The sequence below is a fragment of the Coffea arabica genome, chromosome 2c, assembly GCF_036785885.1.
Source record: "Coffea arabica cultivar ET-39 chromosome 2c, Coffea Arabica ET-39 HiFi, whole genome shotgun sequence".
In the NCBI taxonomy this organism is placed as follows: Eukaryota; Viridiplantae; Streptophyta; class Magnoliopsida; order Gentianales; family Rubiaceae; genus Coffea; species Coffea arabica.
In genome coordinates this window covers 17,670,763-17,697,841 of record NC_092312.1, presented here as the reverse complement: position 1 = coordinate 17,697,841, position 27,079 = coordinate 17,670,763, and the positions used below count along the sequence as shown (strand labels likewise).

The window sequence follows — 27,079 nt, the reverse complement described above, 5'->3', positions numbered from 1 at the left end:
TCATAAAATATGCTACAGTAATTATATCAAATAAACTCCTATCCAAATAAACTCAGTGTATACTGTATATTCTGAAACTTTTGGTTGAAATGTAAGATAATTAAAGAATATTTCATAAAGCTACATATGCAAAACAGTGGAAATGTAAGATGCTACTTTTAACGTGAACCTACTGAAATAAAATGCACAAAAACATAAACAATTTGATTGTAAAAAAAAAAAAAAAAAGACACAATCTTATGTAAGCAAAGAAGAGGACCATGTGCCGAGCAGCTTACAACCGAGCTAAGTGGATACATGAATGCACCAGCAAATTGCTAAGAATCAGAAGACACATGCTAGCAAAGAAACACGCGGACAGGAGCAAATTCCCAGCAAAACCACTACCACCGAATGACAAACGACCAAAATGCCCCTTAAGCTCACACAAATAACAGCATAACCGGACCATGAGGCACTGTTCACAATCCCAACTCCCGCTTTTAGTATAGTAGAGATTTGACTGTTTCCCAGAATCTAGTATTCAATCTGTCAAAACCCAAATTCACCAACGGGATCGGTGGTCACAGTTCCTTACCAGTGAAATTTTACAGGTTGACATTCTAAAGGCCACAAAATTCAACTCACCAGGCGTAGAGATACAAGTGCACGATAACTGATTAGAAGGAATAAAACTAAACAAATGAAATAGAAAAAGAAAAACAAACGTGATAAAACGGAAATTACCAACACACCAGTACAAGACCTCTCGATTAAAACAATTATCATCAGCAAAACATACAAATGCCTAAACACATTTGTTTTGTTCTGTTTGAAGAGAAAAGAGAAGGGGGGGGGGGGTTTGGGACAAACAAGACGAACATAAGAAACTTCAAGAAAAGTGTTCGCCGCTCTAAAGTTGCAAGAATACAACCCCAGATCCAGGGACGACTGGAGAAATGGTAGGACTCAATTCTCCATTTTTGCAGTGTCTTAGTCCTAAATCTAACCAGCTACCTCCATCTCTGGAGGAAAGACCAAATAGAGAAGCCCTGTGTATTTAGCCCATGAATGAAGCGAAGGTTGTCCGCAACAATCTTCAAATCCGCTCATATCTCATCCTCTTCAAACGGATCTCGCTCCGGATAGTCACCAACCTGCAAAGTATTCAATCAGGAAATGAAGCAAGAAGTGAAGCTGCAAAAATAACTAAATCACAATACAAGTATTCAATCAGGAAATATAGCAAGAACTTATAAAAGTAACTCTGCATTGCTGATTGTTTATCTCTTTTTTTTTTTTTGGGTTCAACATCCACTTTGCCTTTTCCAAGTTTCTTCCTTCAAACAAATCATTGACACCAAATAGAAGCCATAACGTTTTTTGAATTAGTTTTTCGCGACATACCAATCACATCAATCTGACACGTACTTACTTATCACTCCAAATAGCAGTATCTTAGACTATATAACTCTTATGTAAGATGTAAGTCCTTGGTGTCTTTATTCATGCCCTTGAAACATATGCAAATACATCAATTTATGAGAATCACGTGATATATGCTAAATTCTTCAGCTATGGGATGTGTTTTGTTCCTACGGATTAAAAAATTTATTTTTCTTGGAGCCTAAAGAAAAAGAAAGAAAACATGAATCAGCAGAAAAAATTCATGGCATTACCGACGACACATGCAAGACGAATTGCCAGAAGCAATGCTCAACATAAAAAGGAAGAAATGCTGAAACACAGAAATTTAGCTTTGTACCCTGACTAATATACTTTCTACTAAATACCTTTACTTTGTCAGGTCTGACCATCACACCATGAAGTGGCGGGCAATCAAAATAGCGCTTTCCTTTCTGCCTGTGAGCGATATCAATAGAATATCTCCATGAAGCAAAAACCAAGACAGAACTCTACTTGAGGCGAAAACTTAGAAATGACACCCTGTGAAGACCCACAAACAGGAATCTCCAATACAAGAACTTGTTGAAATGGAGTAACATATAGGAAATAGTGTTTTCAAAAGACCAAATTATACCAGAAAAAAGGTTAAGAGAGTAACCCACACATACTTGCCATCATGTTTTCCTAGTGGTTCATCAAACTGAACTCCAACCCAGAAACCAGGTGCAAGTGATTCAGCACGACCAACAAATTTCACCACACCTCTTTTCTCCCCAGGTTCAACTTCACATCTATCTCCTACCTTTCCAGCAAGGACAAACAACATTGAAACTTAATGCTGAACAAGTTAACTTAACCACAGAACCAGAGGCTCAAATTTCAACCAGCAGAAGGTTAAAAGTATTCCACCTAAAGTTTGACGACAGAAATACCTATCCAGTAGAGTTCTAGGACACCAAGCATTAGAAAAGATGACATGAATGGGTGGTTGGTCATTACGTAATATCTGTCTTGAAATAAGATGGTCACACTCAAGTATTCAACAACTTGTAACAAACCATTCTTGGTAATTTCATCAACGAATAAGCATTGCCATTCACTTTGATTGAGGCTAAAACATGACCAAATGACAGTTTAGTACTAGCATGTTCAAAACGCTTGCAAAACTGGTTTTGAGAACCACTCGTTCAACCAGGAAGAAAATGATAGCTGCTATGGACAGCAGATTAGGACACATTAGTTAGAGAAAAGCTTTCTTGCACCAAACTTTATTTCTAGTGTTGATCAATAGACAAATACTACAATGGCAGAGGTGATTAAAACAAATAAATAATTGAAAAAAGAATGCTAGTCAATGTTTTGTTTCACATTTTAACTTTTGGATAAGCTAATCATTATATAAGTTCATGCATGGTGTCACACCAGAAGGAAAAATAAGATCATATCAGAGTATAGAAAAAACCATTCCTTTTACCTTTACAGGTTATATTGAGGAACAACCAAACAGTGAACAAGCGACCATATATTGAAAACTTATCCCTGGTTGCAAGTAAATGATTGAAGATGACAAATACAGATACTTGATAGAAAATTTGATTAATAAACCTTAATGTTCGTGCAAAGATCTTCCATGTAGTTGTCCGCTATCTGTTTAGAGAAATGAATCCACATATCAGAGAAAGAAAACTGAGTTATTTTTGTAAAGAACTTGAAGACTGTCCTAGAGAATGTAATCTATCAGCTTTTGACAAAAAGGAGAAATTTGAGAAAAGAACAGTTCTGTTTTATCAATGCAAAGGAGAAAACTGAAGTTTCGTCATTAGGCAAGTTATTAATAAGCTTGCCAGGAAAACTTGCTGATAAGTCAGGAGAAAGATATCAACAAAACCTGAAAAGAAGCTTACTTTAGGCTCCAGAAGGGAAGGATTTTGCTGTGCTAGTTTTTCCTTGAACTTTCTGAATGTACCTGAACGCAAAGATAGATACATTTGTCATCTCAGTTTGATTCAATAAACATTTGTCATACCACATCACTTGAGTAAAATCTTAAAATGCACACAAAGATATATACATTTTGACAGATTAGAAATTAGACACCTGTAATTTCTTTTTTTTCTTTTTTTGCACAGAAGATCTGTGAAACAAAAGAAAAATGTATAACCTAAAGATTCAAAACCTTGTCCATAAAATTTAATTAAAAAATTATCCAAGATACAGTACAGTTTTTCTATTGATACAGCAAATAATATCTCATTGAATTCTCTTTTATCTAACTGCGCTCTCTGCACCCTCTAACTGAACTCCCAGAACAGAGATGTAGGATATTAGTGGATTGGTAATTCTAAAGAACAATTAATAGGCAACAAAGAAATAGGTATACCCATTTGCACACATCTTATACAAGCTTCATCCCCCCCCCCCCCACAACAAAAAACCCCCCCAAGAAGAGAAGTGCCGCAGCAAAATCAAAGGCTCTAAACCTATATGAGCAATAATTACCAAAAATTTTTTTGCAAAGAATCTTTTAATCAATTATTGGAGTCTGGGGATGTTTCCTTCAAAAAGGTAATGTTATACTCTCTTTGGGACAAGATGCCTTCAATGAATATATACACAAAATCCAGAAGAACTTCCATGCCCAAGAAAGATAATTGTTTATATTTGCTTGCAGGTCTCTTTACGTGTTGATGACAGGAACAGAAAAGGGGTAAAAGCAATTATATTGGCTAATCAACTGATGACTTCTAACACCTAATCCTTGCCAAATGAAGTTTTTTCCACATTTACCATCACGTTTTCCATAAGCTTCGTCAGAGATCGTGTATTTTTCCACAAGAGAAGTATCCTCCAACCAACCACCAGAAGTTACTGATGAGGGATCAAGATCAATAACATGCAGCCGGTAACTGTTAAGAAAGAAGAACTGGTAACTATCAGAAAAGAACAGAAAGTGGAAGTTGAAGCAAGAAGAATACAGTTGTGATAGTATCATGATAACACTTTACTATATTAAAGTTCAAACTTTATGCTTCTGTTCTCCATTACCAAAAGAATGTGGATAAGAACATTATCACGCAATCAGAGAAATATCCCCTTATTTGATAAGCAAGACATTTACATGTAAGTCATAGCGTATGAGGGGAGACGGCACTACCACTCTGTCAATACAAACATAATACTTAATCAAAGGTCAGAAGCATATTAAATTTTTTGAGGTACATCAACTAAGTGGCTAATAGGACACAAAACTAAAAAGAACACAATTGCTATCGTGGATGATAAGCCTTGAATATGAAGATTTTTGGCATGAAAGTGCAATATTCTGCTTAGTATGGTTCTTACTTTACCCCAATTTGAATAGTCGTGGTTCACTTGTACAGCCAATTTGCTGGTCTTTTAGCTTTACTTTATTCATCTATTTACCTGGTTCTTTGGCACCAAAATGTTAATCATAGTGTTAATTTTAAAAGAAGCATTTTTTTCCAATCAGCCCTGAAATACTAAACAGACAAGTTGCATCCAATAAAAGACCATCAAGACAAAATTTAACAAAAAAAAAAAATTCAAACCATGTAATGTTATTGAAACATTGAGATCTTATTCACAGAGTTTCAGCTCGGAATTTTACTGTCTTAACCAACTTAGCTGCATAGCTGTGATAACAAAAACAGTATCATAATAAAGTTAAATCATTGTAAATATTTTATATGTGCATGTTCTTATATATCAATTTCAAGTGATTTTTTCAGCAAGCATTGCTAATTCAGAAAAGCAGACAATGGGGAATAAAAATTTTTCAAAATTTCAACGCTCTGCTTCACAGTGGTTCTCATCACCAAACAATATTTCATTACTACACAGCATTATGCCCCACATGTAACGGCGTATTCATGCCTGGACTGACAAATGCAACTTCTGCTCCACCTGAGGATGAACAAAATAGATAAGAGAGAAAACCCACCCCGCCAACGGGGAATAAAAACCAAATGGTCTGGTGTTATCATGGATGTCTGCAACTTTGGCACCAGTATCATCATAGAGCTGAAGGCACATTGAATCTACAGAAGTACCACACTTTTTCCACAACTTATCTTTTACAGCTTCTACTGACATCTGAAGACAAGATAGAAAAGATTTCTATGAGAACCACAAGTAAGCTCATTTGAGTCAATATCTTGCTGTTCTAAATTCAATTGCCATTGGAACCCACTTCTTATCAAAGCCTAGAACTGGTCAATGTTTAAACGCTAAAATCAGGAAAATTACAGTTTTCCCAATTGTCAAGCACTTAGTTGGCCCTGAATAGAAGCGAGGAGATAACCTTCCAACCACATGTAGTAGTACCAAAATAAGAGGTAAAACAAGTCGCATTAGTTGACAAGAATGAACCGCAGTCCTTTGCCTGGCGACAATAGATTTAAGCAAAGCATTGAAATGCAAGAGAGTGTGAATTGTTGAAATACCTCAAGAGAGAAGCGGACATCAGCAGAAAAGGTCTTGATGTTAGAATGAGTTACGCGTAAAAGAACCGAGTCATCTCCTTGAATGTTCTGTAGACTGGAAGCCATCGATCCTCAGAAATCACCCAACTGCGAGCTGCTTTTCCTGCTGGCAACAACGAAGGGGATCTCGGCTGGAGGGAGCCATGAATTTGGGAGGGACCCGAGTCACCCGACTCCACTAATCCCGCGGGTCAACCTTTTTCTATGCGTGATTGGACCAATTTACCCTTGCCCTTCTTTTCTTTTTTTGGTTTGGGTGTTCTGGATTTTACTTTTGCCCTTTTCCCCCAACCGGGAGAGTCTGGAAGCTCAAATCACGACGACACCGCAGCGACATAATCTCCAAATCAACACTGTGAAAAGAAAAGCTTGCCGTATCTCTCGACCAAGGGGCGGCAATACCTTTTTCACATCAGCCGACTTCGGAGCAACCAGCGATATTCAACTACACGGGTTCTAGAATCTTAGAGGATTTCGAAGGCTGCGGCGGCGACGGAGAAGCAAGTTTTTGGAAGATAAACAAGTCGGAATATATCACAATTTACCATCTCTCTGCTACTACGGTAAGCATAAAGCAAATACGTATAATACTACCGTAAAGCATAAGGCAAAGCAAAACTGCTAAATTAGTGTATACGAGGTCAAGAAGCGATTTCTTTGTGCTATTTTAAAACTAATAATTTAGTACCATTTAGGTGGTGTTATGATCGTTGAATTGTTTGTTTATAGTTTTTATTAGGCTAACTTTGGATTGATGATCATGGAACAGCTTTTGTAACCTACGAGTGGAAATGCATTGAGTTGCCGTTCCTATTTTGCTACCTGGACACTTTATTTGGGCAGGCTGTTAATTTCTTTGAATTACCACTCACCTCTTCTGTGCTGCATCATATGAGAATCAACATTTTGCCACCCCCTCTTAATCTCTCAGTTTGATTTCCTGTTATTTATTTGCCTGCTTATTTTAACGAGGTTTTTAAATTTGAAGATTAGGAGCTGAGTACTTGGCCCTTACCCTTTCCTTTCTCTGTATAGCTTTTCCATTTGGATTACATATCTGTTGCTGATTAGTTGCCACCGCGCCGTGCTTGTGCAGCAATCAGAATCAGAAGGTAGTAAAAGCTTTCTGGCAGGTTGAGAGACATAACATCTTCTCTTCATAGTGAATATGAGGGAAGAAGAAGTAAATAGATGTCAGATTCAGGAGTGGTACCCTAAGTTCAAGTCGGTGTCCATTAGAACCCTTATCCATGAGCTTCCTGAATCCTTCATCGAGTACCTCAACGATTCCGGTCCATTTGTTCTTCCAGTTTCTATTGCAGATGATGATGCCTTACCTAATAGAATCCGCAAACCTGAAGACGAAGAGGATTATGAAGTGCACGAAGGTTCTGATAATGAAGCAGAAAGTCCCCCAACTCCCCCTTCTTTCCCAGAACTTGAGATAATGATTAAAGAATCAATACAATCCCTTGGGGGTGCTGTCTTTCCCAAGCTTAACTGGAGTGCTCCTAAAGACTCTTCTTGGATCAGTTCTACTGGAAACCTCAAGTGCTCCTCTTTCAGCGAGGTTGTACTTTTGCTACGATCATCAGACTCCCTGATCCATGATCTTTGTCATGCATATGATTCATGTAGTGATAAGACAGCATCAAGACCCCAAAAGTTTTTTCTTGCACTTCGCAAATGGTATGCATCTTTGCGACCTGAGATGGAGTTTCGTTGCTTCGTTTGTAATGGGCTCCTTGTTGGGATATCCCAGCGTGAGGTTACTGGATTTTATCCTGCGCTTCTTGACAAGAAGGATGAAATAAAACAGATGATCCAGGATTTTTATAGTGATAAATTGCAAGGCAAATTTGAGTCAGAAAGCTATGCATTTGATGTATATGTAACTGCAGATGGACGAGTTAAGCTTTTGGATTTTAATCCTTGGGGCGGATCCACCTTGCCGCTGCTATTTGATTGGGAAGAATTGGAAGAGAATCTGAAAGAAGAGGGAAAGGTTTTGGAGTTTAGAATGATAGAGAGCCAGTGTGGAGTTCGACCAGGTATGAGAACTGCAGTTCCCTATGATTACCTGGATACGAGTCCAGGGAGTGGTTGGGATCAGTTCTTCAATAAAGCTAATGAAGAGTTTAGGCAACAGACCATGTCTGCGGAAGCAGGTGCTTGACCATGTGATTCCCAAGTTTGGTTTGTAGATCCTTTCCTGATATTTAACGCATCTCCCTAAAGGTGGATAACCTTGAGATTATGTGAATTGAAGTGGCAGATTGATCTTATTTTCCTTGAGACGATTTTCTGATGTTTAAACACTCCCGAGTGTTGCACCTCTTAATCCTCGAGTAAATGTCAAACTAAAGAAGTACTTGGGGTACTTCGGCATTATTTATGGTGGAATTATCAACTTCAATTGTTTCCCCAGAGTGTTACGTTTGTATTGAATCGTTTTATACAGTAACATCTTCCACGGTTTGAAAAAATTCTCGACTTCAGTTATGGCATAGCACAATTTTCAGCCCAATCGGATAGATGAAATCCAGGCAAAGTCGGATAGAGAGAAAATTGAATAAAATTCTGAACCTACAAAAATCTTGGTTGGGCCCCTTGGGCACTTCATACAACTTCGTCACAACATTTTTATCTATTGGTACTCCTAAATGACAAAACCAGCATCACTTCCATAATCAAGCACAAATGGTCAATTTTCTTTGAAAACAAATGCACCCGACTCGAAATTTCTGTGTTTCCATGACACAGAGAGAACACCAGAAATGCTGAATATGCTAATCTCTTTATGCAAACGTACTAGAAAGTCAATGGCCTCTTTAACGGTGTTGTACCAAAACATGATACATGTCAAGTTACAGTACAGCATTAAAAGCACACTACAGAAACGCTAGCAAAAGATGATTTAACTATTATCAAAGTATTTTGATCAGCTTCTAGTTGGAGTTCATGCAGCCTTGAAAACTGGAATGCTTTCTGAAGGCGGCAGGGTGACTGACCGCAACAATTCGAGCGAGAATACAAGGCCCAGAAAATGTGAAAGGATAGTATTTGCTGATGCCTGTAAACAAAATAGACAGCAGTTAGAATGAAGGTTAACAAATTAGCATAAGATTTATAGTTCTCTTATAAAAGTTGTTCATAGCAGAAGCTCAAATCTAATGAAAATTTCAGAATTATGGTAACAATTAGACTAATTCAGCTCATCCATAATCAAACTCGAACCATCACAGAGAGTTACCTGTACCAAGAACACATCCAATGCAAGAACAGGACTGCTTCCAGGAGCGACACCCTGATAATAAGGATTAGCTGATGTGGTGAGAGCCTTGGCAACCAGCAATCCTACAGTGGCTTGCATGCCAAGTATTGCCGCACCCATTCCCAGAAGGTTCACAACTATACCATTTTTCAGACTTTTAACGACATCAGCACGTGGAGGAGCCTGCAAACATAATCAAACTGAATAACATGCCTTTCTCTACCAGACATATAATCTTCTTTTTTCCTGAAAAATACAATACCCTGAGACCTGAGTTCCACAAGTTATTTAAGCAGGATAAAGAGCGATACAACATAAGGAAACAAAGCCCTGTGGAAACTATACTTATGTGGGTATACTCACTAATGGACAAAGCTAAACCAGCCCGCGATCAACAGAGTGCTTGCAAAAAGAAAAGTCATAAACAAAATCACAAGCTGAGAAGCAAGCATGAAGAAAGAATAAAAAATCTAACAAAAATTCAGTGATCAAGACAGTGAATGTAATAGCATGACAAAATTCCTCTTGGAAAGCAGGATAGCAAAATGGCATACAATAGCTATTGTTCACTGGCTCCCAAAGTTCCCTTTCAAATGTAATACTGGGTCCACTTATCACTCATTCCCGTAAGTGGTCAGCCAATGCATTATGGTAGGCAAAATACATTAGTAGAGGTGTGCAAGAAGCTTTTTGGAGCATGTACATATCATTCCCTTTTTGGCATTCTCTATTATTTAGAAGGATTGGATGCCTCATATAAGCAAAGAGATCTAAAGAAGAAATCAAAAAAGATTTATTGGAAAATATCATCCATTTTGTGTTTCACTTCTCTGATGCAAGTCAGCTTAAGTGCATCAAATGGAAGCATAATATGTGCAGAAAGGCCCCAGCTTATAATGCCAAACAATAAACTGTCCACAATATGTGTATCAAACTGTCCACAATTGTAGGTTCAAAGTAAATATATTCTCTTGTACCCAACGATGCTAAGTACACTTGTATTGTGCCATTTCATCTCCATAAAAAAACTGGAATTTATACAAGAGAAAACGGCAATAGAAGTTGAATTCCAATTCTCAACAAATAACTCTAAAACGTAATCTGTGCATTAGAGTTATAATCTCTTACCTTGGAAGGATCATTGGCAGTCTTCCGAAGCTTTTCAGAGAGACGAATGTAGCCAAAAGACCAGAAAACAGAAATGAAAGCAGCTGCAATTCCTCCAGCTGTTGCATAAAACGTCGCAGGTGATGTGATCTTCCCGGTAATAACAACTGAAAATGATAGGATCACAGCCGCAACCAGTGTACAAACAAGCTGCCCCCAAAAACCTAAGCCTCCCAATCTTTTGAAATATCTTGATGTACTCTCTAATCTCTTCGCAACCTAAAATCACCATCCAAGAAAATCAGCAGCCAACAATAAAGCACCAATAAACAACATATTCCATGACAATCAGAGGCTCAATAGTGGCAATGTCGTAGTCCATCATACCTTTCATAAGCTCACATTTCGAAATGGATTCTTTATTTTCTGTTAAGAAGGGAGCCTGTGGGAACTAAGAAGCGAGAAGGGAAAGAGCAACGAAGACGGAGAGAATCAGACCCTCGACAAGATTCAAGATCTTAACCACTGGGTTCTATCAGATTCTCACAGTTCCACTAACGACAAGGCACCACTTTCATTCAAATCCCAACTAAAATCAAGCCCTAACTTAAAAAATGAGTAAAAACAATAAAATAAAAATTTTGGTAATCATTCTTCAGCTGACTCTAAAACCCTAACCCCAAATGTATAGTGGTCTCCCAAACTGCATAGCTCTGATAACAGTACAATCGTAGATGTATTACAATGTATGCACACCAGAATCACTATATGCTGAAAAGATGTAAGTAGTCAAGTAAATAAAAAGAGGGTTCTTGGGTGACCTGAGCAAGCTTGGCCTTTTCAGCGTCGTCATTGGGGGCTGGATAATGAGTAGATACAGTGCCGGAGGCGAGGGTTTTGAATAATCTGTTGTCGAAAGCGGATAATTGTGGTGAAAACAGAGGTTGGTGGGTTTTGAGAAGTTTAGAGAATGAGAGAGAAAGTGGTGCCAAGTGGAGGCTCGATTGGTGGGATAGGCGGAGGAGGTGAGGCAGTGAGGGGTTTGAATACACCCCTGAATGCGGCGGCGCTAGCGGTGCAGTGCCGGAGCGAGCAGCCGGCACGAGGAGAGTTTGCATAGTTGAATGATGATATGTTACGTACTACTTCAGTAAAGGTAGCTATACCAATGTCGGAGTTAGTAATTTTTGTTCATCGGAAATGCGCACGAGAGAGCAATATGTCCTCGGATACTTTGTCAGCCAAAATCACGAGGGAAAAAATAATGAAAAAGCCCCTAACTTGTTCACTAAAATTCATTTAGTAAAAGCTGTTACATTCAACCTTTTGGCGTTTGAACCATGTAGGCGGACAATCTATAAAAACTCTCTCAAGGTAAGTTTTATAGTAACAATTATGGAAGTCAAATTCATTCAATTTTTTTTTTTTTTGAAAAAAAGGGCTGTTATATTCCATCTTTGGTCCTAAATATGTTTTGTTGTTCTTTGCAAATTTATTCTTGACTTCTACTTAATAGTACTTGCTAGCTGCCCCGCACATTGGTAGTTCAGTTGCTTTTAAAAAAAATAATAGATGCATAAATATGTGTTTCCATTTCAATTGACTACTTGATCGTTACATGGTTGACAATTTGCAAGTGAAACCTTTTACTTTTTTTTTTTTTTGAAAGAAAACTAAACATCTTGAGAATTGAACCAAAAACCTCATGGTTAACCATCCAATTTTTCATTTTGCTATCCCTAATAGAACTAACTTTTTTAGTGTCACTAAAATACGAAGAGTTATACAGTGCTAGGACCAAATACTGAAAATAAAATTTTGTTTACTGTATTGGTGTTAGCGTAAACTGCTAGAGGATTGTATTTGACTAGTTGTCCTTGTTGAAATTAGAAAATGTACCTAGCGCGTTCTAGATTGTGGAATAGGGCTAGCCCACATTTTTTCTAACTAGAACGGCAAGCAAATCAATGCGAGTGGCTCAACTTGAGTTCGGTTAATATCAAACTCAAGTCAAGTTCGAGTTGAAGTCAAACTCGATTTCAAAAATACTTTGCTCGTTAGCTCATATTTTTTAATCTCGAGCTCGACCTCCACTCGAATTTGAGTTTTACATTAAAAGTTGAGATCGAGTTTGAGTTTTATAAAACTAAGTTGAGGTTCGGTTCTATTAAGTCAAAATTTGATTCGACTTATCTCGTTTGCACCCTAATTTCTAATTATGTTACAATGCAGCACACGGTTTAACTCAATGGACCTTCTCAAAACAAATTGAGAGTCCCAATCCCAATGAATTCACAACATTTCCATCATCCAATTGGAATGTATTCGGGTCGAATTGAACTCGAGTATTGTTATATTTGAGATGTTTTCCTAAGGTACTCAAGTTCAAATGAGCATTCGAGACGAAACTCGACTTCAACTCGACATGGTGGCTCAGCTCAAGCTCAATTCGAAATCCCCTCCAAACCTAATCGAGTTTGAGTAGTCAACGTCGAGCTCAAGCTCAGAAGCTCGAGTTTGAAGTTCTTGCATTTTCAAGTTTTCTTATTTTAAATTTTCATCGTTTTAGAAATATTGAATTTAGGAATTTACTTTTTTCCCATCACAAATTTCTTAAGTAAACTAAAGTTTCACATAAAATTGCTAAAACATAAACCCAAATAAGTAATTTTGTAATTGATAAAAATATAATTTTTTTTATATATGCATGCTACTCGATTAGGTTTGTTGAGCACTTAAGTAATATGCTTAATGCTCGAACTCGACTCGCCAACTTAATCGAGTAGCTCGAGCTCAAACTCAATTAACTTGAGTCCAAACCAAGCTTTTGACCAACTCACAAGCAACTTGACTCGCCATCACCCCTATGCTCTAGTATGCCAAGCAGATGATTAAAGACACGTACTATTCCACACCTTCCACAATTTTTATTGTGGATGCAAAATGTTGGAATTACTTCGTCTATGTTTCTAGACTCCGTTAAACTATCCCCTAGTGTAATCTAGAGTAAAAGTAACATAGAAATTGATGATTGACAGAAAAATTAATGAATTATTTTAAATAATGAATCACATCAACTTAAGAATTTCTCTTGATGAACAAAACAAGATAAAGAAACGAGGGGAGAAGGGGGTGGGGGAGGAAGAGTCAAGATATACCGGGGTTGGGGGATTTAAGGTGCCTATTCAAACCCTTAGCCACGTAAACTAATCCGACATGAGTCCGTTCTCTTTTCAAACTTTTTCTAAACACCAGTCTCGCGCTACGAAACAATCAAACAAACAAGCAGGTAGCCTGTACACAATTCCTCGGACGTTAGTCCACATTACTTGCGTCACAAAACATGAAAAATTCTACCAACCTTGCTCCCAGTTATTCCATTCTCTACGTGCTAGCTAATATATACTTGTCACCCAACTTCAAGAAAAGGCCTATGCAACAGATTATACAATGAACTACTTTTTTTTTTTTTTGTCTGAAAAAAAACTTTATGAATGCTTTTCAAATCTCAATACATTTTTATAACATTTTCTTTCAACCCGTTTGGTAAGAACCAAATTACCCACCAAAGAAAACCAGTCCTGCTCAAGTTTATAGTGATATTTTTAATTTGACGTTGTAACAGAGAAACACCAATTGGTTCTAAAATACGTATTTACATGAATTAAAACCGTCTGGTGGGAGAAATTTTACTAATTTCTAATATTCGTATGCCGATCGAAAATAATGTTGGTGTTGTAGGGTGTTGGTTGGAAGTCTTTTAAGGCGTATGGTTATAGTTGGATGCCACTTTTGTCTGAAGGGAAGGGCACATTAGGTCGCATGTCATATCTTAGCTGAGTTTATGACTTATGTTACTCGACATAAGGCAGAGCAGTTGAGTTGTAGGGCAGAATACAGCCAAAGATGATGGTCTTTTCAAAGACCCTTCAGTTTAAAGTTTAAATGGCTTGGGACGGTCCCCCAATTTGAGCAGTTACAAGCAGTATAGGAGAAGCTTTTTTTTTTTTTTTTTTGAGTGCTGGTACAAGTTTTGTTTCCAGCACATAAACGAAACTTAGCAGTCCAGATCAAACGCGTGTACGCTTTTACTTTGTCATTGTCACAATGGGAGTGTTTGGATACAAAACTTATCCCAAATAATATTTCGCTTGCATCATAAACACATTTTCCAATCCATCTTTTTATTTCACATACATCACATCACAAAAAGTGCTACAGTAATTATTCCAAATAATATTTCAAATAATACCCTATCCAATACATTTAGCGGGGCACAGTTCCTCCAAGTCACGATGCCTTGCCTATGCTTTGTTTGATAATTCAATTGAGAATTTAAATTTAATATATTCAAATTTTAATATGTTCAAAGGTATTTGATAACAAAAATTGAACATATGAATTAATTAACTAGCACTGAATTTTCAAAGGAAATCTTGCTTCCAAAAAATAAGTAATGAACAACTTTTGCTTATGAAATCCAGTGCCATTTAATTAATTCAGATGTTCTATTTTTTGCTATCAAATGCATTTGAACATGTTAAAATTTGAGCCCTTAAATTAATTTAAGTGCTGAATTTGATTATCAAACAGGATATTAATTTCTGTTCACAAAATAAATTAGTGGTTCCAATACATTTTTTGATAGGTGAGGGAATGCTGGAGCAAAATTGCGAGGATACAAGGACATCAATGCAAAACAGCGTTTTAGCTTGGTGCATTTTTAAAATTTACCCTTGTGTAAATTTGAATTAGTGGCAAACCAAGCAGAAGCAGTCAAAAGAGAATGTGGCCTTTAGTAGCTGCCCTGCATATCATATCTGTCTGATTCCAACTAATTCTTCAGGGCGTCCAGTAGCTACAACGTCAAGATTCCCCTCTGCTTTCTTTTCCACGTATATTTTACCACCTGAATGATCACATATTTTGACAAAATAATACTGGACTACTATATAAAGTTTGCCCCGAATGTCTAACTGCGTATTGAACCCACGAAAACCAGGTACAGTGGAGTAGCTTTCAGTTTGATTCCCCCACGCTTAGCGAGGTGCTCATACTCCATTTATATCAACATCAATTTATCATTAGTCATTAAAGCAGGCTTAGCAACAGAACCTTTTAGCCTTGTCTTCGTCCCCTGTCTCTCCTTACCATCTCTCAAACTGACTCCATTTACAATATCTCCTTAGTTTTGGTCCTTATATTTTTGGTCACCAAAACAACATCTGTGAAGTTGGTTACCGTCTCAATCGTTCTTATTTTCTCCACTTCTTCTTGCTTATGAATAGCAATGACCATCTCGGACTTCTATGAGCGCCTAATACCAAGAAACCAATGAGTAGCTGGTTTAGAATGAGAAGTTTTTTTCACATGCTCTGGTGCTTTTCCACCCTGTTTTTGCGTCTTTTGCTTCCTTCTCTGGCTCTGAACGTAGATGGAACGCTCTTGCTTTCCTTCAAATACTCCATTCTCAATGACCCTTTGTCAGTGCTTGATGACTGGAACTATGATGACGAGACGCCGTGTTTATGGACTGGTGTGACGTGCGCGCAAGTTGAAACGCCCTTTGGCACGCCGGCTATGTTTCGAGTCATAAGCTTGGTTCTTCCGAACTCTAAGCTCTTGGGTTCAATCCCTGAAGATTTGGGATTCATCCAACACCTCCGTACTCTTGATCTCTCTGGCAATTTCTTGAATGGGACCCTTCCCAATTCGCTGTTCAATGCTTCAGAGCTCCAAGTGCTGTCGCTGTCCAGCAATGCAATAACTGGTGGGCTACCGGGGTTCAGCGGAGGACTGAAGAATCTCAAGCTCCTCAATCTCTCTGACAATGCTTTAGCTGGAAATCTCCCTCCGAATTTACCCTCTCTGCAGGAGTTAACTGTGGTTTCTCTGAAAAGAAACTTCTTTTCGGGTACTATTCCAAATGGGTTTCTGTACGTTGAAGTACTAGATTTGTCTATGAATTTGCTGAATGGATCACTACCACTTGAATTTGGTGGAGAAAGATTAAGGTACTTGAATCTTTCTACCAACAAGCTCTCTGGCCCGGTATCTCCAGAATTTGCGAAGAAAATCCCAGCAAATGCAACTATTGATCTCTCATTCAACAACCTCACTGGAGAAATCCCTGAATCAATGGCATTATCTAACCAGCAAACAGAGTCCTTCAGGGGAAACATGGACCTCTGTGGCAAACCGCTCAAGAAACTTTGTACTGTTCCTTCAAGTTTATCGGCACCACCCAATATATCCACAACAAATTCCTCTGCTCCGGCAATTGCGGCCATACCACAGACAATCGACTCGACCCCCCTGCCAAGCTCACCGGGAACAGCAGCAAATGCAGCCCAAAATCAAGGACAACACAGGCTAAAACCAGGAACGATAGCTGGAATTGCAATTGGAGATTTAGCTGGCATTGGAGTCCTTGCAATTATCTGTTTGTATGTCTACCAACTAAGGAAGCGAAGAGCAGATGAAGGAAGCAAAGAGATTCCACTTCCAGTAGCAGTAGATAAACAGCAGAAAGATAACGTCAAAGATTCACAGCTCTCAACAGCGAAGGAGACAACTTCAAGAAGCCTGCCCTCTTGGTCGTGCCTAACTATAAGAAATGGTGAAGAAACATCAGAGGCTACCACCTCGGACTGCGATGATGAAAACAAGAACATGGACATTGGACATCAAATAGATCAGTATCATGAGAAGGAGCGGAGCACTAAGTACAAGAGCGAAAGGTCACTTGTGATGGTTGATGGAGAAACTGAACTTGATATCGAGACTTTATTGAAGGCTTCTGCATATATACTGGGGTCTAGTGCTGCTGCAAGCATACAAAGCTGTGCTTGAGGACGGTTCTGCATTTGCTGTTAGAAGGATTGGAGAGAGCGGTTTTGAGAGGTTCAAAGACTTTGAGAGTCAAGTTAAAGCTATCGCAAAGTTGCGCCATCCAAACTTGGTTCTGCTCAGAGGGTTCTACTGGGGAGACGATGAGAAGCTTGTCATCTATGATTACATCTCCAACGGCAGTTTAGCTAATGCCGGTTACAGTAAGCTCTTTTCATCCCCAAATCTCAATCTTTTACCGCAGTTCAGTGATTTAGAAAATATCAAAGTTTTTGGAGCTGATTTCAATTGGAAGAAGTTATTTTTCATACCGATCTTAATTCTGCTGGAATACACTTTCATAGTTCTGAAACTTCTGGTAATTCACCAAATCATCCTACTAAATTCTGTTGCCCCGAAGTGACGCTGGAAAATAAAATGTTGCATATGGATAGCTTGATTTTAGAACCCAATATGCTAGTCATTTTGCATTATCATCATTATTATCATTATGTTGAAACATTTGTCTTTAGATCTTAACAATGTGGTAGGCTGGTAGCAGTACTAATGTGCTTACATCTTTCTGTTAAACAGACGTTATTTGACTAAATTATAGACTGTGATCTCATTGTCACTATATCAGGTTTTACGTTTGAATTGCAATTTCTTGAAGTTTTTCTTTTTTTTTTTTTTTTAAAAAAAAAACACATTGCAATGATTCTAGGCTGTCGCCGCTTGTCACAGACTGGGTTAGGAACGAATCTCTCTCTCTCTCTCTCTGAAACTATTCCCTTGTGAACGCCTGTGGCTCCTATCCATTTACTCTCCATTAATGTCCATGTGATTTGGGGATAAACCTCGCCTACCGCCCACTGCCTACCCGAAGAAAAACACATAATACGCCAAAACCATGAGTCACATTTCTGTCCGTTGCAAACATTCTACTATCAAAGGCACAAAGATTCACATAGACAAAGCCGACAAGCTATATGCTTTTGTTTCTCGGAAAATGGTCACTTTCAGATTTAATTTGATTTTTTTTGATCAATTATTCTAAAGTTGAAAGCGCAAAAATTGAACTTCCATTTGCAATCATACGCCATGTCGTTTACGTTTCCAAGTCCCCTTGCTTTCTTTTTTTTCTTTTTTTTTTTGGGGGGGGGGGGGGCGCTATTAAATGTGAATTTCTATAGATTTACCATCGTGATTTGAGCTGCGTTTTCATAGGCACTCACATTTTGATTGTATTTTCCAATTCCAGGAAAGGTTGGCTCATCACCTTACCATATGCCCTTTCAAGTCCGGCTAAAGGTAGCAAAAGGAGTTGCTAGAGGACTAGCATACGTCCATGAAAAGAGACACGTGCATGGCAACATCAAGCCTAGCAACGTTCTTTTGACGCCAGAAATGGAGCCAATAATCAGCGATTTTGGGCTTCATTGGCTTCTACACGGCAAAAATAGCTACAAAACAGACGCCTTTTCATCTCGGCATTTCGGTAGCATGAGAAGTAGTAATAGCGCTGCTGCTGCTGCTGCTACATCATCTTCTCGCGACGGGCTGCACGACCACTCTATCAATGGCAGCCCTTGCATTGCACCTGCAGGCTTCATGGGTTGCACATCACCCTATCACGCCCCAGAGTCGCTCAATAACCTGAAGCCTAATCCCAAGTGGGATGCTTACTCCTTTGGAATTCTACTGCTCGAGCTTTTAACGGGCAAGGTGTTTTCAGACCGGGAATTGGGCCAGTGGACCGCCGGCCTGCTGATGGAAGACAAGAACCGGGTGTTACGGTTGGCTGATGTGGCAATTAGAGGTGACGTGGCAAACAGGGAGGATGCCATGCTGGAATGCTTTAAGCTAGGCTTTAGTTGTGCTTCATTGAACCCGCAAAAGAGACCTTCCATGAAAGATGCGCTTCAAGTTCTTGATAGAATCCAGACTTCTCCTTCGTACTAATCATGGTGCCGGGCAAAAGCTTAAATATAGTGGAGAAAAAAGAGAGAGAGAAAGAGAAAAAGGGGCGATCGCCTTTGGCCTTTTTGACTTGGAGGAATGTCTGGCGGGAGGAATGCTTTTGTTGGAAACTCGTACAAGTGTTGCAAAGTTTGACTGATGATGAATGAAATTGGTATTTGCGTAAGACAGAATTCCGACGGTCTATCATATGATATGGTGCATTTTATCTTTACTTTGTTGTTAAGAAAGGGAGCACCGTAATGAGAACTTGCTTGTCTTGATAAGCGTTTGACATGCTCAGAGAAGCAGAGTAATTGCTCACTAAAGGAAAGGAGATTACAAGAAAGAATCAAGGAGCTGCAATATGAAACACTAGTCTACTTTTAATATAGAAGAATAGATGCAAGCATTTCATCATTAAATGTGTGTGTGGATAATTCGGATTTCAGGCTTCTTAGTAATTCACAGAAAAAAAAAATTCACAGAAGATTAGACCATTAAGTGTTAACCATCTTAAAATTCAGAGCGTGAAAATTCAATCAATAAGACGACAACTATTGTATAATTTATCTATTCTAAACTAGAGGAGTGGGAGACCTTACTAGACTAAGAAAGTATTTTGGCACAACTCTTGAATTTTTTTTACTATAAATAAAATTTGAACCCTTACTTAGAGCCCAAACAGAATATTAAGACCCTAACCGCTGCTGATATACTGCCTTCACTGGCGTAGAATAAATCGTGGGACAGGTGTTTCCAAACGTAACTGCTGGCGAACCCAAAAGTCCAACTCCAACCAAACGCATGAGCCTTTAGGCCATTGGGCCGAAAAGTTTCAACTACTCATCAGTTTTCATTTTGACAAAAGTTGCTCCTGAAAGCTTTCACGAGTGCAGGCCTCACCTTTTGTATAGAAAGGGAGATTTTATGAGTTTCGTAAAGGACTGATGCAAAACACATATCATTGCTGTTATATTACCAATCAAACCACCAAGTAGGATTGTAACTTGTAAGTGTTCGGTTGAAATAATATTATTAACGTTTGCTTGAACATCTATCTTCCAACATTAATATCCACACTGCACAAAAGGTTGTCCGAAAAAACTTAATGCTTTTGTTTTTCTTGTTGGTAAATGCAGAGATAGACTGGCCAAATTTCTTGTTTAGTAGCATAATACGAAAGTTGATTAATGTATTTGATTTGTTAACCATCAAGAAGCATTTGTGTATTTTCTTGAGTATATGGAAAAGATTGCTACCAAACTCTAACAAAGGGGGTAATCCATAATTAAATTAAAGATAGGATTTGAAAAAAAAAATATCGGTGATGCTATAAGTCTAAAGGGTATTTGTGAAATTCAAAGCTATCGAGTGTGTTTGGATAGGAGATTATTTGGGATAATTTTTTGAAAAAAATACTGTAACATTTTTTTTATGAGATATATATAAAATAAAAAAATGGTTGAAAAACACATTGATGATGCAAATAAGCAGGTGCGTGTAAATAATGTATAAATAATGTGCAATCCAACCTAAAATTAAATATTTTGTTCTCGCTTTTTTTCTAATTTGGACTGACATCCTATAAAAATATATGAATAGGTGAGGTTTGTAATATTTTCAAAACTTGAAGGAAGGCTAGCAAAATTATCAAAAATCTCGAGTTTCTAAAATTATCCCCACAAAAATTAGAAAAGGAAAAAGTATATGACATCAGTACCAGGTACAGGAATAAATAATTGGCCGGTACCTAGTACAAGACTAAAATAATTGGCATTGGAATCCAAAGTCCACTAAAAGCCTAAAACCAAGAAACCCCATTTTAACACCGCCACTTCCTGAATCTGAAACAAACCCGATAGCCTCCAATTCATGGAGCTGCACAACTCAACTCAGAGAAATGAAGCCCAATCCACCAAACACATCTTCATCCTCTCAGGCCAGAGCAACATGGCCGGCCGGGGCGGCGTGAATCGTGACCACCATTCTAAGCATAAGCACTGGGACGGCGTCGTTCCTCCAGAATGTACCCCGGACCCTTCCAACATCTTCCGCCTCACCGCCCACCTCCGCTGGGAAGCGGCGCGTGAGCCACTCCACCACGACATCGACACCAAGAAAGTATGTGGGGTGGGACCGGGGATGTCATTTGCCAACGCAGTGAAGGAGCGAGCGGGGATCGTAGGCCTAGTGCCTTGTGCTGTGGGCGGGACAGCCATAAAAGAGTGGGAACGTGGAACCCACTTGTATGAGAATATGATCAAGAGGGTCAAAGCCGCCGTGCATCATAACGGCGGCGGTGGTGAAATTAAGGCGATGCTTTGGTACCAAGGTGAGAGTGATACGTCGTCGCACAAAGATGCAGAATGCTATGAGGCTAAGATGGAGACATTGATTAAGAATGTCCGTGCTGATCTTAATTTGCCCTCACTTCCCATTATTCAGGTTAGTTGACATTTTTTTAGTAATTTTTTTTAAAAAAAAAAAAGAGGTGGGTCAGGCACTGCTTGTAATTACAGCAACTTATCAATTAGGTGGCAATAGCTTCGGGGGATGGAAAGTACGTGGACAAGATAAGGGAAGCACAGATGGGGATGAAAATGGACAATGTGGTATGCGTGGATGCTAAAGGGCTGCAGCTCAAGGAAGATCATCTCCACTTAACTACGCAGGCTCAGGTTCAATTGGGTCATATGTTAGCCGATGCGTACCTTTCCAATTTCGCTTCTTCTTCTTCTTCTTCTTCTTCTTCTTCTTCAGTATGAATGAAGTTAGTTACCTCTTTGTAATGGGGTGTGGTATGTTTTGTGCGTGGGATGAGGGAGCAATAACGAGGGATGAGAGACGACCATGGGGCCAACTTGGCGCAAGTTAGCAATAATTTGATAATCTGTCTCTGATTGTGTGTAATAAGAAGCTTTTGAGCTCCAAAACATATTAATAATCATATTAGTAGTCGTATTAGTATCAGTTAGGGCCTAAAACATAATCATGTGGATTGTGGGGTCCTTTTCGGTCGGGCTTGGCAAATGGCAATATTCGATGTCCGGCCGTTCTTTCCTTCCCGCACCCACCGGCCCCGCTGTTTTAGCCACTGTTTTTACGTACCATACTCCCCGCATAGCATAGTGGCGGGATAATCAGGTGCTTTGAATAAATCTACAACGTTGAACTCCCCAACTGTTTTTTATTTGTATCCAAATTTCGAAGTTTGTTGCATCTAGAGAGTACGTGTGTTTCCATTGATTCTCGGAGGACTAAATTTTTCTAAATAAAAAATCTTGTGCCAAGTTGCAGAGTTAAGACTCAAATCTATGTACTTGCTTGCTTAATGCGGCTTCGAATCCTCTGTCCCAAGTAGTCTCTATCCTCTTTGTTCCTTATTTGTATAACTGACACGTGTCTCTAGCGTTTTGTTAATCCAAAGTCAAATAAATCGATAATAATCGATTAACAAGTTTACTCATAATTAATTAAAACAGATAATTCAAATCTTTTTTTATTTTCTTTTAACAAAAAAGAGTTTTGTTGATTTGGGATAAAAAATAAAGAAGAGTTTTAGTTGATTTTTATATTTATGATCAACAAGCTTCTTTTTTGTTAAAAAGAAAATAAAAAAAAAGTTTTGAGTTATCTATTTTAATTGATTTTGAGTAAATTTATAAATTGATTATTATCGATTTATTTGAGTTCGAATTAATAAAATGTTAGAGACACGTGACAGCTATACAAATAAGGGACAAAGACTATTTTGGAAACAGAGGATTCGAAGCAGGAGATCTCATTACGAGGTGATTGCCGGACAGATCCAAAAAAATATTTCTTTAAGCATCACTACCCTTTTTCGGAAAAAAAAAAAAAATATTTCACTACCTACCTCTTTTGAGTCCCGCGGGCCAACCTCACAAGTTATCGAACATGCTAAGCATGATGACCTTGCCCTCCCTGCATTGCCACTTTTTCTTCCGATTGTGGGCTTAGGTCGGTAATTGGTAGATCCATGCAACTGAATGGGGGCTCTCTCTAGTTACTAGTTTTTTTTTTTCTAAAAAAAAAGTAAGTGGGAGTTGTTGAAACGAAACCTCCAACTTATCATTCCTCTTTATCTTATCACTCAATTCAATCATTCCCAAATTGGGCATGTATTTGTTTAGTGAGAAAATTAAGGGAATTTCACCAATTTGATCCCTAAACATTTTCACTTAAACCAATTTCGTCCTTAATGAAATATTTTAACCAATTTAGTTCTTGAACTAGTTTTTTACTTCCAATGTAGGACTTTTGACAACATTTTACTCACTTCGCGTGGACCAACAGGGATATAATTGTCACACTTGCTTAATCTGCTGCAATTATTAGAAAGACATTCCCGCCAATGCGATTCAGTTGCAAATCTTCCAAGCCTCTGCAACGCTTCTGTCTCCCCTCCGACAAGAGAGGCACTTGCTGCTGGCTTTCCATTCTGCCAGGAGGTAAGTTTGCAATAAAAAAATGAGTAAAACAACATGCATTCCATCTGCCCCCAGTATCCCCAACCCGTACAAATTTTTCTTTTTTTTTTTTATACAGAAACAGTTCCGTATTACTAAATGCTCAATAGCCAGTTTTAGACAAGTTCGGAGTTCATCATTATTGAGGTTTGATTTACACCATGGATCCAAGTAAATAAATTTGCTCCGCAGCCCCACTCTATTCCCAAAATCCAAGCACAGTCAAGAATAAGCCCCCGTTCAAATAGACATTAGAAAGAAGCATAGACTGTCTAAACTCTTGAGACCCAAATCAACCAAGGACGGAATCTCCCCAGGCTCCACATCTCCCTTAGCAGGCAATCCTTTCACCTGATCCAGGGCCTCTATTGTCTTCCTAACCTCCAGTCCCTGCACTTTCTCCTTAAACCCGCCGTAGTTAGTCGGCATTTCCGTCAATTTAAAGGGCAAATCGTCAATATGATACAATGTGCTTCCCCAAAAGTACTTAACCTCCACTCCTTCCTCTTTCAACACCGCCTCGATATTATCCTCCGCCTTCACCTCGTCATGCGATACCTCCCTGTGGGCATACACAGCTTCCGCCCCAACGGCCTGCGCCAGCTCCACCAGTACAATCTCTGGCTTCCCAATTCTCACCACAAGATCAGACCCCTTAGCCTGCAGAGTTTTTCTCAAGTCGGCGACGGATTCAAGCAAGAAAGTGGCCCTAAACGGGCCAGTCTTATCGAACCCAGAAGAGGATTTCCCGTAGTCCCTCGGGTCGAAACAGTAGACGGGCAAGACTGACATGGACTCGTTGTTGGCAGAGTTGAGGCACTCATTGTCGTGTACCCGAAGGTCGTTGCGGAACCAAACGATTGAAGCACTGCGGAGGGTGGCGGCGTCAGAGGGGTCAGAAGGGTGGCGATCTTTTCCATGTGGAATCTATAAGTACTTTAACAAAAATTTCAACATCCCCTAACCTGTTCATGCCCCATCCCTGCTATACAATGCTGCCAAATTAAACCCTCCCTCCCTCAACCCCTTCCATTATCAATGCTTTTATCACCATTCCAACACACTAATGGCAGTCAACTCAAGCCCCTCATGCATACGGTTGATGAGGTTTATGTTTGAAGTGCAGACTTACTTGATCTTGTTGATGACTCCATTTGATCGTTGCCATCCTTGTCAGAATCGCCATTGTCCATTGCCTCTGATGGTCACATTCCGTGTTCAATTCTGGCCTCCATCATCCGTTCACCTCAGCCCTAGTTCTAATCCCAATTTCCCCCAATTTTGTTCTGTTTTCCAAGGTTAATCGCATTGGCGGAGAATGTCTTTCGAATAATTGCAGCAGGTTAAGTAAGTGTGACAATTATACCCCTGTTGGTCCACGCGAAGTGAGTAAAATGTTGTCAAAAGTCCTACATTGGAAGCAAAAAACTAGTTCAAGGACTAAATTGGTTAAAATATTTCATTAAGGACGAAATTGGTTTAAGTGAAAATGTTTAGGGACCAAATTGGCGAAATTCCCGAAAATTAATTACACTTTCCCTTTGTTATTTATGTCATGTAAAATTTGCAAGACAAAAAACTTTAATAATCATCACTAATTATTACCAACTTCTCATATTCTCTCAAAATTTTTTTTACTAATCAAATGCAAATAGATTTTTCCTTTTTCTTTCCATAACTTTCCTACCAACTTCCCATTTTCTCTCAGCAATTTTTTTTTTGGTAACCAAATGTAAACAGATTTTTCCTTTCCATAAATTTCCCACGATTTTTTTTACTTGACTTTACATCTGTTCAAACGGAGCCTTTTTGTTGTTTGAATTGCAATTTTTTTGAGTTTTTATATAAAAAAAATATTGTAGTGATTTGATGCGTGTAAGATAGAACAACAATTGAAACGAAGCCTTTCTTTTCAATTTTCTTTGAAACTCTTAAAGTTGTGATAATTGTAAAGTTGTGATAATTGTAAAGTAATTTCATGAAAATAAAAGAGACAATTGTAATGTAATTTCATGGAAATAAGGGAAGAAATGAGGGAAAAGAAAGGAAAAATTCGAAAACTTTTCTATTCAAAATCACAATAATCATAGTAAATATTATAATAAAAGAGATGACGAGTCTATTTTGGTGAATCTTTAATCATTAGTGCAGTTTGGTGGCTTATTTGTGTTATCTAATTTATTAAATGTGAACATTTTTTAGTGGTTAAATGTGTGTATTAATTGTTTCTAACTTTTAATTATTTTTATTCTTTTATTAATACTACTTATATACATGCATGAGGGGTATTTATGAAATAAATATTTCATCTCTCTCCTTAAAGTGCTTTTTTTTAATTATTTTTTTCTAATTGGACTAACTTTGTTATCAAAATCTTAACATTAAAGGAGGTTTGTGTGATTTTACAAACTTCATGATAGGTGAGTGAAATTATCAGAAATCTCATGGAAGGTTTATGAAATTATCCCTATTTACAATGCAAGAAATGATTATAGTTGCCGACACTTGGCTCAAGAAAGTGTGTTTGTTCGTTGTAATTTAAATACTTGTTAATTTGAGCACACCATTTTCACTATATATATACTAGTCTAAACACCCGTGCTACTCGTGGTAGATCATATTTTTGGAAGAAATTATAATCAAGAGAGGAATTTAAATAGAGTAAGAAATGTATGTAATTGTTCTTATAATTTAGGGCACGTGAAAGTATAGTTAAAAAGTGAGATTTTGTAGCAATAGTTCAATATATGATAAAAACATCCCAATTATTTATAAACTACCACATTAATGGAAGTTGGATCCTGAAAAAAAAAGTAGAAATCTATAGCATAAATTGAGTGACATAAGGGTTTAATTAAATGTAACTGAATATTTAATTTGATAAGTAAATGAAATACTTACAAATATTTTGTATTCAATTTGATAATCTTCTATGAAGGTGAAAACATTCTTTATACGAATCAACTATGAGTATGAATGCCAGTATTGGAAGTTTAATTAATTATGTTGAATTTTATGGAGTCCGTACTATAAATGAGAATGCACGATTTTTGCATGAATTAATGTGTTTGTCAAACAATGTAACTCAATTTTCCTAACAATTAAGAGCATATGGAATTGAAAATTATCATTTGTTTGAGAAAGTTTGTAAATAATATTGTATAAATATATATATGTATAAATAAATTATACTTTTCCTTTTCAATCTCTAGGATAAGAATCATCATACCGAAATATGAATCGTGCGTGTTTGTACAATAAAAAAATGTAATTAAAATTAAAGATATATGAAAATAATTACCTGACAATAGTGTCAACTACGTCATTACAATGAATACACACCATTTTTAAAAAATGAGATTGATACAATTGTCCACAATTTTTGCAAACTCATTAAACATATTGTCTATGTTAACGCTTTGAATGTAGAAAGTATCCTAAAATATTTAACCTAAAACCATTCAAAAAACGTATAGATTACAATCATTAATTCAAAATAATATGTAGATAAGTGTTCATTAATTAATTAA

At 37.9% G+C, this 27,079-nt stretch overlaps 5 protein-coding genes and 1 pseudogene across 7 annotated transcripts; 3 read left to right on the top strand and 3 right to left on the bottom strand.

Moving 5' to 3' along the window:
• Nucleotides 1-722: 722 nt before the first annotated feature.
• Nucleotides 723-6,093, bottom strand: LOC113726475 (tubulin-folding cofactor B-like). 2 transcript variants are annotated; one of them, XM_027250214.2, is made up of 8 exons: nt 5,850-6,093; nt 5,348-5,499; nt 4,174-4,292; nt 3,291-3,352; nt 2,992-3,033; nt 2,055-2,188; nt 1,773-1,842; nt 723-1,136 (listed from the first exon to the last, which is right to left on the bottom strand). In XM_027250214.2, the coding sequence occupies exons 1-8, from the start codon at nt 5,952-5,954 to the stop codon at nt 1,089-1,091; spliced, it is 732 nt and encodes a 243-aa protein (XP_027106015.1). In that variant the 5' UTR covers nt 5,955-6,093; the 3' UTR covers nt 723-1,088. The 2 variants fall into 2 exon arrangements, with proteins under 2 accessions (XP_027106015.1, XP_071930919.1); XM_072074818.1 differs by lacking the exon at nt 723-1,136 and having other exon boundaries at nt 1,810-1,926.
• Nucleotides 6,094-6,163: 70 nt separating this feature from the next.
• Nucleotides 6,164-8,311, top strand: LOC113726474 (uncharacterized). 2 transcript variants are annotated; one of them, XM_027250213.2, is made up of 2 exons: nt 6,164-6,451; nt 6,985-8,311. In XM_027250213.2, exon 2 carries the CDS (start codon nt 7,057-7,059, stop codon nt 8,062-8,064), a length of 1,008 nt encoding a protein of 335 aa, XP_027106014.1. In that variant the 5' UTR covers nt 6,164-6,451; nt 6,985-7,056; the 3' UTR covers nt 8,065-8,311. The 2 variants fall into 2 exon arrangements, with proteins under 2 accessions (XP_027106014.1, XP_027106013.1); XM_027250212.2 differs by having other exon boundaries at nt 6,924-8,311.
• Nucleotides 8,312-8,666: 355 nt separating this feature from the next.
• Nucleotides 8,667-11,594, bottom strand: LOC113726473 (protein TIC 21, chloroplastic). Its single transcript, XM_027250210.2, has 4 exons — nt 11,091-11,594; nt 10,291-10,548; nt 9,142-9,345; nt 8,667-8,961 (listed from the first exon to the last, which is right to left on the bottom strand). The coding sequence occupies exons 1-4, from the start codon at nt 11,385-11,387 to the stop codon at nt 8,848-8,850; spliced, it is 873 nt and encodes a 290-aa protein (XP_027106011.1). The 5' UTR covers nt 11,388-11,594; the 3' UTR covers nt 8,667-8,847.
• Nucleotides 11,595-15,179: 3,585 nt separating this feature from the next.
• LOC113726472 (probable LRR receptor-like serine/threonine-protein kinase At4g37250) lies at nt 15,180-19,266 on the top strand (annotated as a pseudogene).
• Nucleotides 19,267-20,822: 1,556 nt separating this feature from the next.
• On the top strand, nt 20,823-22,239 carry LOC113726471 (probable carbohydrate esterase At4g34215). Its single transcript, XM_027250208.2, has 2 exons — nt 20,823-21,504; nt 21,594-22,239. Exons 1-2 carry the CDS (start codon nt 20,932-20,934, stop codon nt 21,822-21,824), a joined length of 804 nt encoding a protein of 267 aa, XP_027106009.2. The 5' UTR covers nt 20,823-20,931; the 3' UTR covers nt 21,825-22,239.
• Nucleotides 22,240-23,774: 1,535 nt separating this feature from the next.
• On the bottom strand, nt 23,775-24,742 carry LOC113724012 (blue-light photoreceptor PHR2-like). Its single transcript, XM_027246966.2, has 2 exons — nt 24,682-24,742; nt 23,775-24,460 (listed from the first exon to the last, which is right to left on the bottom strand). The coding sequence occupies exons 1-2, from the start codon at nt 24,740-24,742 to the stop codon at nt 23,790-23,792; spliced, it is 732 nt and encodes a 243-aa protein (XP_027102767.1). The 3' UTR covers nt 23,775-23,789.
• Between the last annotated feature and the right edge of the window lie 2,337 nt (nt 24,743-27,079).

What these genes read in the sequence shown, in the direction of transcription:
- LOC113726473 (XM_027250210.2), bottom strand. Translation starts at nt 11,387, where the DNA reads ATGCAAACTCTCCTCGTGCCGGCTGCTCGCTCCGGCACTGCACCGCTA. An exon ending in CTGCCAATGATCCTTCCAAG is followed by an intron (nt 9,346 to 10,290) that starts GTAAGAGATTAT and finishes TTATGTTTGCAG; the next exon opens with GCTCCTCCACGTGCTGATGT. An exon ending in TGGATGTGTTCTTGGTACAG is followed by an intron (nt 8,962 to 9,141) that starts GTAACTCTCTGT and finishes TTTTGTTTACAG; the next exon opens with GCATCAGCAAATACTATCCT.
- LOC113726475 (XM_027250214.2), bottom strand. Translation starts at nt 5,954, where the DNA reads ATGGCTTCCAGTCTACAGAACATTCAAGGAGATGACTCGGTTCTTTTA. An exon ending in ATGTCCGCTTCTCTCTTGAG is followed by an intron (nt 5,500 to 5,849) that starts GTATTTCAACAA and finishes TCTTGTCTTCAG; the next exon opens with ATGTCAGTAGAAGCTGTAAA. An exon ending in CTAGGAAAACATGATGGCAA is followed by an intron (nt 1,843 to 2,054) that starts GTATGTGTGGGT and finishes TATCGCTCACAG; the next exon opens with GCAGAAAGGAAAGCGCTATT.
- LOC113726474 (XM_027250213.2), top strand. Translation starts at nt 7,057, where the DNA reads ATGAGGGAAGAAGAAGTAAATAGATGTCAGATTCAGGAGTGGTACCCT.
- LOC113726471 (XM_027250208.2), top strand. Translation starts at nt 20,932, where the DNA reads ATGGAGCTGCACAACTCAACTCAGAGAAATGAAGCCCAATCCACCAAA. An exon ending in CCTCACTTCCCATTATTCAG is followed by an intron (nt 21,505 to 21,593) that starts GTTAGTTGACAT and finishes CTTATCAATTAG; the next exon opens with GTGGCAATAGCTTCGGGGGA.
- LOC113724012 (XM_027246966.2), bottom strand. Translation starts at nt 24,742, where the DNA reads ATGGACAATGGCGATTCTGACAAGGATGGCAACGATCAAATGGAGTCA. An exon ending in GGAGTCATCAACAAGATCAA is followed by an intron (nt 24,461 to 24,681) that starts GTAAGTCTGCAC and finishes CACATGGAAAAG; the next exon opens with ATCGCCACCCTTCTGACCCC.